The 19657-nt window shown below is 40.7% G+C and overlaps 2 protein-coding genes across 4 annotated transcripts in view; both read right to left on the reverse strand.

Moving 5' to 3' along the window:
• bmper (BMP binding endothelial regulator) overlaps positions 1-14199 on the reverse strand; it is a 42190-nt gene extending 27991 nt beyond the window's left edge. The window contains exons 1-2 of the mRNA XM_088998415.1: positions 13845-14199; positions 6037-6122 (exon numbers count right to left, since the gene is read on the reverse strand). Of these exons, the coding sequence (XP_088854541.1) occupies positions 6037-6122; positions 13845-13968 (210 nt within the window). The 5' untranslated portion in view covers positions 13969-14199. The remainder of the gene's footprint in view (positions 1-6036; positions 6123-13844) is intronic.
• A 4873-nt stretch (positions 14200-19072) lies between these two features.
• Positions 19073-19657, reverse strand: part of bbs9 (Bardet-Biedl syndrome 9) — a 152637-nt gene continuing 152052 nt past the window's right edge. For all 3 annotated transcript variants that reach the window (XM_088999062.1, XM_088999059.1, XM_088999060.1), the window contains one exon: positions 19073-19480. In XM_088999062.1, coding sequence (XP_088855188.1) covers positions 19200-19480 — 281 coding nt within the window. In that variant the 3' untranslated portion in view covers positions 19073-19199. The remainder of the gene's footprint in view (positions 19481-19657) is intronic.

Here is a 19657-nt window from a genome sequence, read left to right on the forward strand (position 1 = left end):
AACGGCCAATGTTTCTGGCCAGCCTTTTTTTCCCCTCCACCCCATCATTCTTCTCTCTTTGCCCTCCCATCACTCTCTTCCTCCCCTCCATCCCCAATCTGCCCCCAATCTATTGCTGCCCTCTCCCCGGCCGTGAACTTTCACCTCCTAAACAAACAGGTCGGGACCCCCCTAAACGGTACAAGAGCCACAGTAGCTTCAGGGAAAGGAATTCCCCAAACGGACTCACTTTTTCCTGACTTCCGCCAGAACGCCCCCAACACCACTCACCACCCACACACACCCCTGAAAAAAGAGGGAGAAAAGCCCTCAACTGTGTGTGTTTGACTGGGGGACCAGAGGTGTATGCTAATTTCTTCATTTGCCATTACAGCGATACATTGGCTTACGAACTTAATTGGTTCCCAGAAAGTGTGTGTAAGGTGAAAAGGGTGTATTCCAAACATTAATTTCCCACAGGAAATCATTACAATGAGAATAATCAGTTCCCAGTTCCCAATAAAACATAATTTTCAACTAAATAAGTCTTAAAACTACACACAACAAACCTTAGTTTGTGTATAATAAATGTATGCATCTGTGTAAGCTCTCAGTCGTACAGGAGTGGTCCATCGATGTAAAGGTTTCTTCAGCCGTCATCTGTACTTCTTTGAAGGACACTTAAAGTTCCTATTTTTCTGACTAACGACTGGCCCGATTGCCCCACTTCCACCGGTATCACCTCATCGGTATTCCTAATCCTATTTTGCATAAGTAGGCTGATGTACGAACGATCCAAATTGAACCTCACCCCATGTCGTGCGGCGATACAGCAAGCAGGTGGAAAGTTGATAAAAGTTCACTCAGCCAGATACAGGAAGGGTATTGTGAGTTTTCTTTATTTGAAGTTGATATCAGTTTTCGGCAGGCCCCAGGTAACACTGCTCTCCAGGTTGTCCTTTGTCCCTCTTCTTCCTCCTCGAAGTGACTGGCTCAGGCTGGCTTTAAAGGTGCTTCACCTGAGCTTCTGGCCAATCAGGTCCCAGCGGCAATTGGCCATTCCCAGGTGGTTGCAATCACCTTCTCAGAGTCAATTAGTGGTCGCCCAACTCAACTGTTTTGGATGGGGAGAAATGCGCACCTTTCTCCCATCCAAAATCCACGAAACACAAAATTATTTAACATTTCTTTTAGCATCATGACACCCCACAATATCGGTTTAAAGAAGGATTTAGCTGTTTTATGAAAATTGCTTCTTTTACTCCCCCTTTCAAACCATCTATGTTCTTATCAGTGGAGCGTCAGGGAGTAGTCCTCTGCTCCCCCTAACCTGAGAGCAGGGACCTATCATAGCAGAGTCCGGCACCGCCAGGTCTGGACAGTAGGGATATATATAGGGCCTAAACTACAACTAAGACTTTAGTTTGCTGAAGAAGTTTCTTGGATAAGAAGCGAAACGTCCGACACCTTCCAAGAAGTACAGATGACGGCTGCTATGGTATTATAATAAACTGTACTGTATAATAAAGTCGTTTTATTTACCTTTGTGATGGTCGTTGTTGGCTTGATGGAATGGAGTGGCCGGTTTCCTCAGCATTAAACACTTGATGAGGAACGTAACCTTCTTCTTTCACCATCTTGAGAAATGATCCCTTGTCAGTGCTTTCTCTGTGATAACTTTATCTAGTTCCTCATCAATTGTGTTCTGTTTAGCTGGGTTGATAGCTTTTTGCATCAAGTGTACAGACGGCTTGTGCAGGTTGTTTGTGGAGCCTGATTGATGGGATATTTTAACCTTGCAGTCTACACTCTGCCTTTGAACTATCAAAGTTCAAAGGCAGTCGGCTGCCATTTTGTTAGACGAACGAGCTCGTTCGCGAACGACACATCACTAATTGAGGCAGCTCCGTGTGTATCCCAAAAAAAGTTTGTATGCCAAGGTGAAATTTTCATAAATTTAACGTTCGTAAACCAAGGTAAGCCAAGGGGTTCGTAAACTGAGGTATCACTGTACCTTTATTCGTCTCGCACTGGAGAAATTTACATTTCACAGCAACAAAGTTATGAAAGGAAGAGGAAAGGAAAGAAGGAAGTAGAAAAAAATACAGGAGCTGCTGGAAATGCAGCCACTCTCGCGGCGCCATCTTGAAATCACGAAAACGAAGTAGCAAATAACATCAATATTCATCTTACTGGAAATTCCATCGGAGCCCATGTGCAATGGTATTGTAATAAAAGAAATAAACTGTACAGTATAACAAAGTCGTTTTATTTACCTTTGTGATGGTTGTTGATGGCTGGATAGAATGGATAGCTTTTTGCATAAAGTGTCTCAAGGAGCTCTGGGTTGTACATCTTAGAAGTTGTGATATTGCAACAGCAACAAATGCAGGCAGACACACTATAAACTTCATTAATAGCTGGTTCCCTCGCTTGTATGTTCTCTTCAAATTGTACAGATGGCTTGTGTGGGTTATTTGTGGAGCCTGATTGATGGGATATTTTAAACTTGCAGTCTACACTCTGCCTTTGAACTATCAATAAAGTTGAAACAACTCCAAATTTCACTGTGTTTTCTACCCATTTTCTCACCATTTCACTTTTTTTTTTTTTTTCACTTTTGTTTTTTGTTTCAAACTCTGTTGTCTCCCTTGTGTGTGTGTGTGTTTCTGTAAGCCCTCCCCCCACTCACTGCTGCGTGTGTCCTGCCACGTGTGTCCCTGTCTTCTCCACCATGGATCTTGACCAATCACGTGCGGCTTTAAGAGAAGACTGGGGGCGGGGAATAGAGGAAAAAAAGATGGCTGCAATTTCAGGAGCTCCAAGAACCGGCTCGTTCGCGAACGACACATCACTCATTGTGGCATCCGTGTGTTTCCCGAAAACTAGTTTGTATGCCAAGATTATATTCTCGCAAATTTAATGTTCGTAAAGCGAAACGTTTGTGAGCTAAAGCATTCGTAACACGAGGTATCACTGTATTTCATTATTTGAAGAAATTTCATAAACTCAAAATCATTGGTTCCCATAACATGCTGGATTTGTCTTTAATATAAATAAACATACCACCCATTGACATACATAAAGTCAGCAATTGATGACTGATTTGACATCAGGTCACTGCTTTGTAATGCGATCGCGCCGAGATCCCTCCTCATCAGCCTTTTGCTATCTATTTGAGTGTCAGCCACTTCTCTGGCATCGGTCGGCTTCTGTTTATATTGACACAATGCCAGCAGGCTAAATTGATGCTCAGAACATTTATCCATACAAATACATTTATAGAAATACTTCTCTAAAATAGGTATTATGACATCAATCACATTGACACAAAAATGGTTTTGAAGTACTGTACCACAATTCCCTTCATTCCAATATGAAACTGAAAAAGTGGATATCAACATATGCTCTTAACTTTGGTTTACACTTGCATGATACAGAACTATTTTGGAGTGTGGCTTGAAGCCTATCCAGCGGCACAAAAAAGTAGATTTATACAGAAACACTTTTATGCCGGAACTTAATATGACTTAGTTGGAATAAAAAAAATGTTCAAATGAATGAAGCAATGAAATAACTGTATTTGTTATTGGGTGAGTGTCAGTTTGGTCTCCTTAATAACAAGCCGTGCATCACAAAAATATTTCCCATAATTCTGTTTCTAAAAGCACTTGACCGTGGACGAGGATATGGGATGAGACGGACAGACAGATAGACGGCATGGTGAAGAGGTGTAGCAGATAACAGATCGCCATGGCAACCACTTACAATGGCCTCTGTGTGTGTGTGTGTGTCCCAGCCATTCGTCTCTACCACACCCCCCCCCCCCCACACACACGAATATATGAGTGACACTGCACCCCCACCCCTAAACATATCAGACCACCTGGCGGCAGGAGACTCACCAGCATGTCTTTGAGGTGGGCTGGGGTGTCAGGGGGGGACAAGGAGGTTGACAGATGTGGAAGTACTTGAAGACATTCAGGAAATAAACTCTCCTCCGCCCCCCAAAAATGAATCAATGATGAAAATGTGATGTTTAAAGATAGAAAAGTGAAGAAAATTGACGAAGAAAGTATATGTTTTTTAAAGTCAATTGTCACACTTTAAAAAAATATTTCGCTGTTGTGGCCAAATATTAGGATTATTTTCTGTTTGTGTGTGTGTGTGTGTGTGTGTGTGTGTGTGTGTGTGTGTGTGTGTGTGTGTGTGTGTGTGTGTGTGTGTGTGTGTGCGCGCACCACTGTGTGTGTGTGTGTGTGTCCACGTCAACAGAACTTGATTATATTAGCTATTAACATTGAGAAGATAAGTCCAAAGTCCAATTGAATGATTGATTTATCGCTGCGTGTGTATGTGTGTAATGTGTATGTGTGCATATGTGTTTGTGTGCATACGTGTGTGTGTGTGCGTGCGTGTGTCCCAAATTTTTCGTTTGTGTCGTGCCGTGGATGCAGTTCGAAGGGGCAGCATGAATTGAAAGGAGACTGGGAGGTTGGGGGTTAAAGTCTAGAGCAAAGGTCAGCGATTGGCTGCTGACGAGTGACATCCGTTGAGTTGGTCTTTTAACTAATGTTGACCTGATAATGCTGTGGTAACCGTGGCAACAACGCTGCCGTGATGGCAGAAATGGCATTAGTTACAGGAAATAAATTAGTATTGTCACTTAAACTTATTAATGGTTTGAGTCATAGCTAGTAGCATTTATGCTAACTCCGGCTCATTTACACTTTTTATTCTTGTGTTGTTTCATGAGACTGTCCCACTGAAATAAAATAAAATACAATAAAATAAATTAATAAATAAATCCACCTTTTTCATTATTTCTACAGCAATGACAATAGTCTATTTTTTTTTTGTTTCACCCTGCTGTGCCTGCAGGTGAATTTGGTTGTGTCTGATCAAGTGATGTCAAGGCTCGGAATGAGTAGTTTCGCGTAGCATAGCAACTTGACTGTCTAAATCTGAATACTGAGTCTTATCAAAATGTAGTGAATGGAAAAACTGACATCGCTGGATTTATTTATTTTTATTTTTTGATAACTGTATCACCGGGATAGTCCTTAAGATCTTCAGTGTGGACTGGAATAGCTAGCTAGCTAGTAACGATGGCTTCGGATGGCTAGCTAGCTTTGGATGGCTTTGGATGGCTCGCTAGTGGAGTTGGAGTTGCTCCTAAATCCAATTCCTTGGTGGCAAATAAGGTCCAATTTTAACAAGTATCATTCTCAGATAGGAATATAGATGGAGAAGTGACGCTAATTGCTAAGCGTACCCTCTGGGTCCGCATGTAGAGAACTTATTTGAACACTACACTACACAACTGAACAGGACATAAAGCGGGAATCTGAAAATTAATTTCCCGATGTTACAGCCTCTTTGCTTGAAAAGAATAAAGAGTTGTACAGGAGTGATCCATCGAGGAAAAGGTTTCTTCAGCCGTCATCTCTACTTTTTTGTAGGTGTCAGGCGTTTTGCTCCTCATCCGAAGAGCTTCCTCAGCGAACTAAAGTTGTGCTGGTAACTAACCTTTATCCCTAATGAAGGTCTGGCACTGCCACCTCTGTCCATTTGGGATATAGGGCCATGGCACAATTTTATTTAGTTCACAGACGAAGCTCTTCGGATGAGGAGCGAAATGTCCGACACCCTCAAAGAAGTACAGATGACGGCTAAAGCAACCTAGTCGTCTTATTTGTTGAGTCCATAAATGTGGATTTTTGTAGTCCATTTCAATAACTATGAAATAGTATGTATTTTATGTAAAGGTGAAAGTTCATCTCATTATCATATTTTAACAATTCAAGCAGTAATATATGACTCTAATGACCTAAATGCATATCGTGATACAGTCAGCCTGACACAACTCAGGCCCATTCATATCCTGACACGTTAGCATCCCGAGATTGACTTGTGGTAAAGCTCACGTTTGCTCAGTTGTGAAAGGAGCGACGTAAACACACGACAAGACAAAATCCCATCTTGAGGCCTGATAAGGGGACAAGCTGACGGATCAATATGACAAACATCGCCGGGGAGGAAGCTAAGAGGTTTTACCAGGCAGACGCAGGTGATGCAAGGGTTGTCGGTGATGTTGGGGATGTGCAGGACCTCGCCTTCGTTCTCACAGCTGGCCTCGGTGCCTGGAAACAGTTGAAAATAGTCGAATGAGGGATTAGGATGTCAAATGACCGTCTAATAGTCTCCTGTTTCCCATTAAACATGTTTTTGTATCCTCAAGAACAAAATTACTGTATTTTCCAGTGTATGAGGCGCACCGGAGTATCAGGCGCACCACCAATGATTGGTGTATTTTGAAACGTTTTCCATGTAATAAGACGCACTGGACTATAAGGCGCACCTTCAACGAATGAAGCGAGTTTTCCAAATATAATCTATAAATATAGAAACGTTTTCCAAATATAAGGCACAACACATTACAAGGTGCTACAGTAGAGGCTGGGGTTACGCATCTCGGTGGCTGCTGACAGTCGTTGCTCAATATTACTTCACATATAAGGCGCACCTCTGTATAAGGTGCAGGGTTATCTTTTGAAAGAAATCAAGGCTTTTGGGTGCACCTTATACACCGGAAAATATGGTAAACATAATTTCACAGTGTGATCCAGGATTCACTGTAAGCATGCCACGAAATTCTAACTTGTGATATTTGAAGGGTCGCAGGGGTCTTAAAACACAGGCGGTAGATATTCTAATTTTTTTCTGAAAATTGTCTTTTTCATACAAAGTTTGTTTTGAAATAATTCCAAAAACGTATACGGTCTACGTTTGAGCAGCACGGCAGAGTAATCAGGACGCAAATGCGTAATCTGTGACATTTAAAGGGTCTTAAAGCAAAGAATGCATGAACGGTAAAAAAACATTTGGAGCCCCCCTATTTAGTTCAAATTTGTTTTTATATTGAATTTCTCCAACGGATTTCTCCCGTTCCAGCAGTTAGTCAGTTGCAGGATTCCACAAAACCTTAACCTGGGATATTAAAAAAAGTCTTAAGGGTCTTAAAACAAAATATTAAAGATGGGACATCGTCAACCACACATACCCGACACATTTTGAGAGAAAAATTGACCGTGCAAGCACATGAAACCATTGTATGTCCGAACACATTCACTGCCAGATGATGTGCAAAAATGTGTCCACTCCAGTGCCAGGGTTTTTGTCATTTTCACTCAAATTGCAGGATCCACAGAATATTGACTTTTAGGACTACATCAGTGACGTGCAGTCAGGGGAGGCAGGTGAGGCTGTGCCTCACCTGTCATCATGGAAATATCAAATGACAAAATAAATTAAACAGTTATATTTATTTAGTGATTTGTACTTTAACGTTCTTTTCCATTTAACTTCACCATTTTTCGATTTTTTTTCAAAATCGCTAAATTTTCACATTTACCGTTCAAATACTAAGTGGAGACGAGCGGTGAGGCAGCAGTCGGCTGAGCCTCACCATGGATTGCGCAATCACTTTGCTAACTGTGCTGGCTTGCTCTGCAGTGAGACCGCATTGCTGTCCCTCTGCATATCGCTATTAAAGTGTTCAAAAGCTTTTAGTATATGAACTAAATTTCTACAGTTTAGCTGGTGTATATAATGTACAGTCACTGAACATTATAAACACTGTACTACAGTGTTTATTTTATTTTTATCAAAACTGTGTGCATAGGTGAGGCACACAGTTCTCCTGCCTCATGACAGGGGGCGCTGGTGATTAGAGATTCTTCTTGCGGCTCCTCGGCTGCAGAATAATAGAATTAGGGAGAGCAAGCTACAGTAAACAGTTAGCAAATTAAGTGTAACCATGCAGTCATTTTTTTCGTGCTGCTTGGCCTTATTTTCAGAATGGTGGATTACATATCTAAATTGAAGGAATTTTCTAAACTGGACTTTCAATCGAAGCAGGAGATAATAATTAAAGGAAGACCAACACCGGACTGTATAGCTCACAAACGGCGAGGGATGAATGTAAATCTCCTGGACAGCTTCTCAGCTTTTTGGCCAAGAAGGATCTCATTGAAACTATTCCTGCAGCTCGTGCTCAGAGTTCCAGCTGTTACAGCATCAGTGGAGCGGTCATTCTCAGCACAAAAGACTGAAAACATACAGTCGGAACAGGACTCATCAAGGACTACTTTCTTCACTGCCAGTGATCTCCATTGTGACAGAGAACTTGGACTTCATTTACAAGTAAAGGTAACATGATAATAATGTTTTTTTAAATGCAGTTTTTCTATGCTACAGTTTGTATACAGTATATAAAGAATGCTGACATGACATTTTAAACAAACCACGTTAATTGTTGCCAATCAAATGGTGAATAAGCTACTCTGTGGAGTTCATATGTTGGTAAATCTGACTGTGATGACGTCAGTGCCTCACCAGCCATGACCCAAACCGCACGTCACTGGACTACATAAACGTTCAATGCAGTGTAAGAAACCTTAGGCTCTCTTTTTTCATCACAAAAAGGGTTCATTAGTCTGGAGTTATCTGAGCTTGAAATGAGGGTGGCTGTCCAAAAGGCAAATGCTGGCTCCTTGTCTGACCAGTAGTTTATCGGTGAATCAGTTATGGGTCTGAAAACATAACTTATACCATTTTAAAAGAAAAATGTGTCGGTTTGAGCATTCCTCCAATCGCAAAGGTTCTTCTGAAGGATCGAACATCATATAAATCTGTCCATAAATGTTTCATTGGATGAATTCAGATCATTTGTTTCGTGTATTTTTTCCTCTACAAAACGACACCGTTTCAAAAGAAACATTCCGCAGTCTGACCACGTGAGTGACTTTGAGCATTCCACTAAATTCTAGCCGTTGACATTTGAATGGTCTTGTGGGTCTTAAAACACGCGGTGGCAAAACGTAACCTGAAGCAAGTGCAGGAAACACAAAAGCTTTACGGGGCGAGCGGGAAGCACATGTGCTCGCTCGTACGGGGAAAACTGCTCGGTCGGGAACGAAAACTTCCTTCCGACCGCGGTCACGACCTGCAAAAACCGCTTCCTGTGTCCTGCTCCTGATGGCATCACATTGGGTTACATCACGTTTGTTTAAATTAAAGACGAGCCAAAACGCACAAGGGAATCCGACAGAAGCTTCCCAGTGCCGGCTCGTCTGCATTCCGGCGGCAGACGACGAACTTGCCGACTTCGTCGTTAAACTTTATGACCTTCGAGCCTAATTAAACTGGCATGAGTGGTTGGGGGAGCTGGAGTGAGGGCGGGGTTTGCCCAATGAAGTGGCTGAGGGGGACGTGGGGGTCTCCAGGGACCTATCCCTGCTTTAACCAAATAACTCAGTCATTGTTTTGCGCTTGTCTCGGGTGACAAACTCAAACCTTCCCGTCGAGCCTCTTTACTCAAAGATTTATGGATTATGCGCGCTTGGAGGACACTTCATTAGGCACACCAACTCATGTAATCCAATAGCACAAGAGGCGCAGTTTTGATTTGTCATTAAAATAATGCTACATATGCAGAAAGGTGCTTGGAATTTGTAGTGCTATAACTTTGGCATTTTACAAAGTAATATTTTAAAAAGTTGAATGCATTGGAATCAATGTTTTTGCATGAAGTGTGAGCACAATAGTGATCAAAATACTTTAATTTGCAACAAGTTCTTATTTAAAGGACAACCGACACCATTTTTTTGTTTCCTAACTGACATCAGAAAAACGTTTTATAGCATCTAAAATACCCAAAACACGCAGGCTGATATTATAAGTCAAATGTAAAACACCAATAAAAATGACATAAAGTGTCCCAAAGCTACTTCAAAATGACTTTGGAAATGGTGAGTTTCAGAAGGTCCCATCCCTTTGTTTGTGACGTCACGCCAGGATGTTTTGCCTTGCTCTAGAATCAAAACAATGGCTTCAGATTCGGAGAAGATGCTTTCTTGTTACTCATTCAGTTATGAATATGATTCAAATAGTTCTGAAGAGGAAAACGTACATGTTTGCAATCGATTAAAGAAGTCCTTCCGTATCAATTTGAGCCGTCTGGACTCCAATGTAGCTCCCAGAAAATGCACAAGATGGGGTCCAAGCTCCGTTTGAAATGGGCTGATTTGTCTGCTGGGAATTTGTGTCAACTAGTATCAAATAGTATTCTTGGTGCAACACACAATGATTCACCATCGCGCTATTTCTCTAATTTAGCCATAAACACGGATCAACACGATGTTTTCAGACCAAACAAAGTACCCAAAATGCATCATGTGTCGCTTTCTCGGTCAGTGACGATACCTACCATGACGTCACGGTAGGTATCGTCACCAAATCGAAAACAAGACTTCCTGAATATTCAGCGCGAGTCTCAGAACGTAAAATATAGCTATATGCGGTGGAATCTTTGTAAAATACGCTCAGTGGAAGTCATTTGAAGTGATTTTAGAAATTATGGACACAACTTGTCCGGAGGCATCGGTTGTCCTTGAAAGCTTGGCATGGTCGTACATTAAAAAACCTGTTTTTTCATTGTCATTATTGTCAAAGCACTATCTTACATCAATCAGCTTCATTTTTATTTTTACTTTTTTGAACAAGCAAATTCTCAAAATAGCCGTCGGTGTTATCACAAGCTCCTGCTAGAAAGTAAATAAAAAAATCAAGTCAATAAAAGCCACCTAGAACATCTCAACTTTGTTTGGGTTAGTCAGTGGTGGTTTGAATGGTGGCTGGTGGGTGCTGACTCACATTTGACAGAAATGTTCCCGCGACAGGACAATTTTGAACAACTACTTTATCTTACTTAATTATTTGTTTTTCTATTTCTTCACCAAAATATTTGAGAGTTGTTATAGATGGGTCACATTCAAAATGTTTTAGATGATCTATCTTTGTATCATAATTTTTTTTAGATCACAACAACTTGTCGCTTGAATAAGGGGGTGTAGACTTGTTATATGCACTGCATTTCTTTTGGTTGCAAACTAATTTCTAAGCCTAGCATGTTGTCATTTTCTACTGGTGACAGGCCCATATAAAAATGAATGGCACAATCATCCCACATTTATTTGAGTTTCTACAATAGGAATAAACAATCAATAATCAATATACATGAGTTGGAATAGTGATCGATAATCAATAAAACTGGCATGTATAGAAAGCTGCACTGTCGGCCAGGCAGGACCGCTCCCTTACAATATGCGCTCCGCCACCCTCACACACCCCTCATCTGGTGTCCCTTCAACCTCATTTCCATTTTTTCGCTCCGAGGGCAACTCGCCAGGAAACGCGGCATCTTGTTTAAAAAAAATAAAAACTAGACAAACAAAAAAAAAATCTGTCCTGTGGCGGTCTGATTTAATGTTTCCAGCTGAGAAAAAAAAACGTGGGACATGTTCTGCATCAAACACTTTCATCCTTTCTCGATAATCACACAATGATGACGAAGGCCAACTACAGATGGAAAAAAAAACGTTGCCTGCGCTTTTTAGTTGCCTGCAGTGGTGTGTAACCAACAACAAATACTTGGCGACTGTACTTGAGTATTTTTTTTTCATCTGGGCTTGTCTACGACCGGTATTTGTCTTTCTGACCACTTTTGACTAACTTTTGAAAATTGAAACTCAACATCTGTGTGTTTGACTCGTGACGTTGTCAAGATAGGCTTCTCGTGATTTCCAACGTATACGGATGATGAAAAGATGAAAATATATTTTTCGAAATGTATTTCTTTGTTGTGAAATCCAGTTAAGCTCATTTAAAAAATGGCAAACGTTAAATATATATTTTCGGATTCATTGATCCATCTTTCACCCAAACCCTCCTTAAAATTTCCTGGAGGTTTTACATTATGTATTATGTATTAACTCATTCACTGCCATGCACAAATTTATTGGGGAATTGAAAATATGACGTTCAGTGCCATTCCCGAGTTTGTTCGGGTTTTATTTTTTCATACTTGGGTGTTGATAAAGCGCTGGCCATGGCCTCTGGCAATGTTTTTTCTTTTCCACAGGTAGCATTGGTCTTTTTTCCAAGTTAGCTCTTTGTTCCAGCTTCAGCAGTTGTTAAAGCGCGATATAAACCAATATGTATGCATTGCATTGTATTTTTCGACAGCCACCCTCATTTCAAGCTCATATAACTCCAGATCCATATAATTTAGAATTAACTTTTTTTCAGATGAAAAAAAGTCTAAGGTTTCTAATGTTGTATTGAATGTTTATGTAGTCCAAAAACTCAATATTCTGTGGGTCCTGAAATTTTAGTGACAATGACATAAACCCTGGCACTGGAGTGAACACATTTTTGGATGTCTGGCACATCCAAAAAGTGGGCACATTTTTGCACATATGGCAGTGAATGAGTTAATACATTGAGAAATATGAAAGAGAGCGTGACAACTAGCTGGATTTTCCACGCTGATTTATTTTTTTCATGTTGTTTGAAGTAAGAAGAATTTGTTGTGTCTTGCGCCTCAGGCTAAAAACAAAACATTGCCATTTTTGTTGGTCAGTTCTCAATATTAGCAAAGCTATTTGAATATGTTATTTTGCTAGCATGAAAGCCATTTTATATTTTGGGGACTAACAAGATGAAGGTTCATAAAAAACAGGACAGCAAATTGTTTGCTGATTTTCCAAGATAGCCAAAATGGCGAGGATGCTTCATTGAAACGTTGGGCGGTCCCTGTTAGCCAATGGGATGCCCGGAAAATGCTCGACAATAGCCAATAGCAGAGCACCTATAGGCTTGTTGAGTTCGTAAATCTCGGAGCTGCGACAATCAGCCCATAGTGTAGTTTTATCTTTCTTATACACTGTTGATATTTCTTTCGTAACAAGAGGCAATATTTTCCCGTTGAGGCGTTTCGTAACTTAAACATTTCGAATGAAGAGATGTTCGAACGTGAGCTAACACAGTATGTTTTTTTGTACTTTCAAAAGGTGAATCAGTGCAGATCAATCAATATTTTCATGATTATATTTATAATAATAATACTTTTCATTTCTAAGCGCCTTTCAAAACTCTCAAGGTCACTTTACAGTATACTATTCAAGTCTCGAGTGTGAATACTTTCGCTAACATGATTAATTCTGTGTACTTCTTTTTTTTACAGATGCAAGTACCGGCACTTTGACTCGAGGATATTGAACTTTTGCCACCTCTGCCTCTAACAACAAGAAACGATTATTTCATCTATACGTGTACGTACTTCAACAACTTCAATAAATAAAGGAGATGGAAAAAGTTCTACATTTTTTTCACACAAGTACCAGGCTTTCAAAGCGTGGATACTTTTGCTCCTTGCTAATATGAAACAGTGATGGGCACATGTATTGTTTTTTACGCTTATTTTGACACTTCTGCCTTTTGCTATTCGTGCAATGATGATCACGTTTCTGGCTGCACTTAAATTAAAAAAAACACTTATCGAATCGAATTTGTGCAGTCGTCTCCGATGAAATAATATCAAAGATTGTACTTTATCTTGATCACTTTGATTTAAATCCGGAGTGTGTTTCGATCATGAAGGCTCGAATTTTGCCGACGTCGGTGTTAACACATTCAGTGACCTTGTAGTGACCTACCAATCAACTTCTTCTATTTAATACAGGGTGGGACTAATCATTAAATATTAACGGAAATAAAATCACCTTTCCAGTTAGCTTTGGGGGTCTCGTGGCAGCAGGGCAACACATGACGCCGACGACGAGGAGGAAGCAAAATGCGCACACACACATCTAAGTTAAAGGAAGTTTAATTACAAGCTTGTTCATCTTCGCATCCCCGAACTTAAGTTCACCACGTAAACCACGCAAACTTGAGACGAGAAGGACCCGCCGTGTCTCGCGCGATGCGCTTTTACGCACGGAGACCCAAATTTGGACTCTCACCTGTGATGAGCGCGGCGGCTGGCAACATCGCCTTAAGCAGAAGAAGTAGCGGCAATAGCGACGTCGGGGAGCCGGCGAGGAGCCTGCAGGTGGAGGTGGAGGTGGAGCGGCGACCGGGTGACATCTTCAACAAGCGACAGAACGTACGAGTCCACTTGAGCTTAATCCCAAAATAAGAAATAAAAAAAACGTCCTTAGGGAGGCAGCGCAGAAGCTTTGGGGCCGGCTTGCATGTGCATGACACGTTATCAAAGCCACTTGAAACGCCCAAAGATGTGAACACTTGGTATATTCCGTCCTGAGCAAAAAAAACAAGGGAGAAACGTCAGTGTTGCGTTCATGGATGCTGACTGCTGACTGCCGACTGAGTGCTTCGGAGAACTGCACACACACTCAACCTCTACTCTCTCACTTTAACACACGCTTTTTCTCCTCCTCCTCCTCCTCTTCTCCTTCCTCCTCCTCCTCTTCCTCCCGGACGACATACTGCCGAGTCGAGCCCAGCAGAGGCAGTCGGCACCGATGGAGAGCATCTTGAGGTTGGAGACTGCCAAACTAATAGTGGCTGCTTTGTTGCTACTGGAGAAGGCGAGTGGGAGGGGGTCGGGGTGGGGGTCGTCCACACTTTAGTCACCCGAGGGCCACTTTCAAATTCTTCAGCTTTCATCTGTGACATACGCGAAAGCCAAATGCAGTTTTGAAGTTTATTTGATAAGTTGCAACATCACGGTTTTTCCGTTCAAGGTTACAAGGTGAATGTTTTACAAGGTGATGGGGTGGGCCAGCAGTACCACATTCCGCTTGGACTTGACTCGGCAGACACCGCTGCACTGTTTGTTTTCCATGAAAAAAAAAAACAAAGCAAAAATAAACGAGCAACAATGTATATTACCCCCCCCCCCCCAAAAAAAAAAAAAAAAAAAATCCCATCGCAACATTCCCCTCCCCCTCTCTTTGTAAAATCCAGTCCCCCGATTTGCTGGTACCCTTTATTGTCAGAGTGAATAAGATGAAGGAATAAAGATAACCAACACACAAATAACATAACAATGCTTTTAAATCCAGCCTTTGAAATCATGTTTTTGTTATTTTTTTCACTTTACTTTTAAATTGGCTCATTATTGTTTTCAATTCTGCATATTTAACTGCATATGAATTACATGCATTTGAATACACATAGATAAAGATCAATGGTGGCTCCCCTTGCCGTCATTTTAACTCATTCACTGGCAGACTATGTGCAAAAATGTGTCCACTCCAGTGCCAGGGTTTTTGTCATTGTCATTCCAATTCCAGGACCCACAGAATATTGAGTTTTAGGATGACAAAAACATTCAATACAGAGTGAGAAACCTTACTCACTTCTTTCGTTAATTCCGAAATAATATGGGTCTGGAGTTATGAGCTTGAAATGAGGGTGGCTGTCCAAATTACAATACAATACATACATATTGATTTATATAGCGCAGGGGTGTCAAAGTCATTTTTTGCCACGGCCACATTATAGTTTTGGTTTCCTCTCGAGGGCCGTTATGAATTTGCGGAAGCCATTACAATGTTCAATCCCCTCCACATATTACATATAGAGCGCTCAACAAATTAATGAATAACTAGTTTTCAAATCTGAAGTCAAGAATGATGACTGTTGTTGTGGTTTACATAAAAAAATATGAAATTTTGGACAAGATTTTAGCAAGCATCATGGAATTTCACAAGTTTGATTTGCTTTCGCGGGCCGAAAAAAATGTTGTGGGAGGCCGGATTTGGCCCCCGGGCCTTGCCTTTGACACCTGTGCGCTTTGCTGGAACAAAGCGCGAGCATGGAAAAAAGAGAAATTATCCCCCTTTTGGAAGGGAAAAACATTGTCAGAGGCCATGGCCAGTAGTTTATCGGCACAAAGACAAGAAAAAAAAAAACCCTGAACAAATTCGTTAATGGCGCTCGATGTTCAATTCCCAAATAAATTTGTGAATGAGTTAACGGCTTCAAAATGGGTCTGAATTGGACACACGTCAGTTTTTTTCCTGATATGACCTTTTTACGAGAATTGGAAATTTGCAGGACCAAAGTGTGTTTCGACGGCGGGAAATAATGTCTAAAGCTACAAAGTTGAGCTCTGGGGCACATCCAAGGCAACTTCAGCGCAAGTGACCTGCCTCGTCACTTTTTGGCTTTACAGAGGGGGGGGGGGGTGGCCTTGATGGTGAGGGAGTTTGAAGAGGGTTGGCTGATGGTGATGGTGGTGGGGGGGGGGGGCATGGTCACGAGGAACCAACCCCAAACCTAACTATCCATCCTCCAAATGTCCTGCCACTGTTAGTGGATAAGCGGCAGATAAGAGTGAAATGCTAACAGAGCGTAGCTAACAGCTAGCAGATGAAACCACTCACAAACAGAAGGAAAAGGAGAAAGTGACCAGAGACGTTGTTTCCTGCCGGTGGACAGATAAGGGGGCCTGGTTGGAGCCCCCACCCACCCCCACCACACGCGCCGGCCCCGAGGTTAAAGCCTTCTGCAGCCGACAGGTCTGGCCGTCAAAGACCCCGTGCGTGTGTGTGTGTGTGTGTGGAGAAGGAGTGTTATGAGGGGGTGGATTTTGTGGTGGTGGTGGGAGGGGTTGAGGGTCAGCTGTCTCAACCACATGAGGAGCTTGCCTCACCCTGGACTTACACCTGCATCTCCAACACAATGACATTCAATTTCCGAGGTCAAATTCCCCTGGAGGGTGATTTTGGTACTGCATGACCCACAAACACGTTTTAAAAATGGGAAAAGTGGGTAACAAATAAAATAAAATATACAATAAAAACAATAACAACAACAAAACAGACACCCGTAGCCATAATGATGTGAGAAAGAAAACAAAAAAAGCAAAATAAAACAAACAAACAACAAAAGCAGATAAAAAAACTGAATATAAAAAAGTATTTATTAAATGCAACAGAAAAAAATTGAAGCAACAAAACGTAAGAAGGAGATAAAGGCAGAGAAATAAAGAACAATGTAAAGACGAGGAAAACATTCATTTATTTGAAAGAGAAAAAAACAGATTAAAACATCCAAAATAAATATAACAACATTGAAAGTGAACAAGCGAAAGAGCAAAAAAAAAAAAAAACATTTATAAAAATGTCACAGTTGACTTTTTTTCTGTTTTCTACCAAACAAAGTTTTCTTCCTTCCTTTCTTTCTTCCTACCCGGAAGTAGATATGTGAGTTGTAAGTTGCAAAGCGGGAAAGGAGTTGAACAAAAGTGGCGAGCCGTTCTTGCCCAACTTCCTCCTCATGTAGCACAGAACATTTCACTTCCAAATCCTGACAAGCATTTTTATTTTGCCTTTTCTCTCCTACGGATAACTGAACGTTAAAATGCTCGCTGACAATTGCAACCATGTCACCATGGTTACCAGCTGTTATTCACTTGTATCAATGGATAATAAATGTTTACCTGAGCTCACATTATTCAAATATTTTTTTCCCGGTGGAAGGATTCACAACACCGGCAATTTTTGTTCATAGATGATTTTGCGAGTGCAACAGAATCTCGGTAAAAAATGAAAAACGCTAATGAGTGTCTGTTATTTAAAATATTTATTGTAATTTTGCTTTTTGCAGAATATTTTTTGAGCCCCACCCCAAAAAAAGAAAAACCCTAACACACATCCTCGAAAGAAAAAAAAAAAACCCAATTATCTCTATTTGCGGGCCAGCCAGTGCATAGTTTTACGTTGTAATATCCTCATTCACCGCTAGATGGCAAATGTAGCTCAGCCATACTTGCACCGCGTCTTATACTGACTGCCAAATACGACCTTCTGCAAGTAACACAGATCAAGAAATGCTAACTGCATTTTTTAATTTGAGATGGAAGTAAGCTTTTGTAGATATTTTGTTGGCTCATTCACTGCCATCCTCAAACGTATTTGGCAATTGAAAATAAGACGTGGAACGCCATTCCCAAATTTGTTCGGGTTTTGTTTTTCTTCTTGCTGGGGTGCCAATAAAGCACTGGTCAGACATCTGGTAATGTTTTTTTCCATTCCACAAGGGGGCAGCATTGGCCTTTTGTCCATGGTAGCACTTTGTTCCAGCTTCAGCTGTTGTTAAAGCATGATATAAATCAATATGTATGTATTGTATTTTTGTACAGTTGCCCCCATTTTAAGCTCATATAACTCCACACCCATATAATTTAGGAATTAAGTCTTTTTTTCCTGATCAAAGTATAGGGTCCGTGGGTACTGGAATTTGAGTGAAAATGACAAAAACCCTGGCACTGCAGTGGACACATTTTTGCACATCGTCTGGCAGTGAATGAGTGAATTAAAAGAAAATGATGAATGTCTCCTTGTTTATTTCTCGAGCACATCATGTTTTCATTATACTAATACTCATGAATAAAATAATAATATAATATAGCAATATACAGTAAAGTCTCGTTATATCGATATCGGCTTATATCGATAGTACCGCTTATGACGATACTATTTCTTTGCACGCACGGAGAAAATTACATGCGCGCAGGGTCGGATATATCGATAGTCCGGTTATATCGATATTTTTTCCGACTCCCGAGAATATCGATATAACGAGACTTTACTGTATATAAATATATTTAGTAATATTTGTGAATGGTTCCAAAAAAAGGTGGCATATTTTTTTCTTTTGAAACGTCAGCTATAAATGACAATGCATGGTAAAATGTGTATTGCGCAAACTTGGATGGGCCAAACTTCAAAACCAAAAATACAAATGTAAATGTGCGTGTAAAAAACAGCCAGGACTTTTTTTTTTTAAATCAGCGTCGGAATTACATGTGGGGAGACATGAAACAATCTCCGAACAATTTCCGATTTTTTTTAGTTTTTTTTTGTAGATTTGGGAATATCTTGCAGAAGAAATATAGTAGCTGAGTGAGTTGATTGTGGTGAAAATATACCACAGATGACTTCTTGCAACTTAAAATTCTTTTTGCTCGTTCAGCAGTTTTGTGCTGTACTTGAATGCAATTCCTGATGCATGAGAGGTCTTTTCACTGGGGAAAATAAAATCACAGTATATAACTACAATTTGGATTGTACATACGTACTTTGAAAAATGTAGCGTAAAAATTGAAATGACATACTCCGATGTTCATTGAAAACATTTTCCACTTGTTTTCCAAAACTTGTTTAAAAAGTACGAGGCCCTATTCCCCCCCCGCGCAATAATGTTGCTGTTGAAATATTGTGCCCCCCCCCCCACATTTCAACTGCCTACCAATAGTGAATGTATTCTGTTTTGAATAGGCAGCACGCAGCGCTAGTCGTTAGCGTGTCCACCTCACAAAGTTGATTGGAGTTCAAACCTCACGTTCAAGCCTCTCCAGCCTCAGGGTCCTTCTTCTTTTCTTTGACTTTTCCCACAGATGCCTTTTTGGAAACTTTCTTATCGCCTGCCTCCTTCTTCTCCTTGGAAGAAGATGACGATGACTCCTTCTTAGGTTCCTTGGCCTCCTCTTTGGCCTCCTTGCCTGACTCCTTCCTGGTGACTTTCCTCTCCTTGGACAACTCCTTCTTCTTCACCTCGCCCGCCACTGATGTCTCTTCTTTCACGGCGCCCTCTGATGGCTCACTGGAGACTTTTTTGTCTTTATCTGAATGACAAAGTTGACATTGTCAGCGGGGTGTATACCAATTGATTTTTTTTTAAATTCTGTTGTTTTTTTTTTTACAGTTTGTTCGGTTATATTTGTAGTTGTTACATATTTTTGTCTAGCTTTTAATAATAATAATAATAATAATAATAATAATAATAATAATAATAATAATAA

The sequence above is a fragment of the Hippocampus bargibanti genome, linkage group LG06, assembly GCF_051943395.1.
Source record: "Hippocampus bargibanti isolate YZ-2025 linkage group LG06, ASM5194339v1, whole genome shotgun sequence".
NCBI classification, from domain to species: domain Eukaryota; kingdom Metazoa; phylum Chordata; class Actinopteri; order Syngnathiformes; family Syngnathidae; genus Hippocampus; species Hippocampus bargibanti.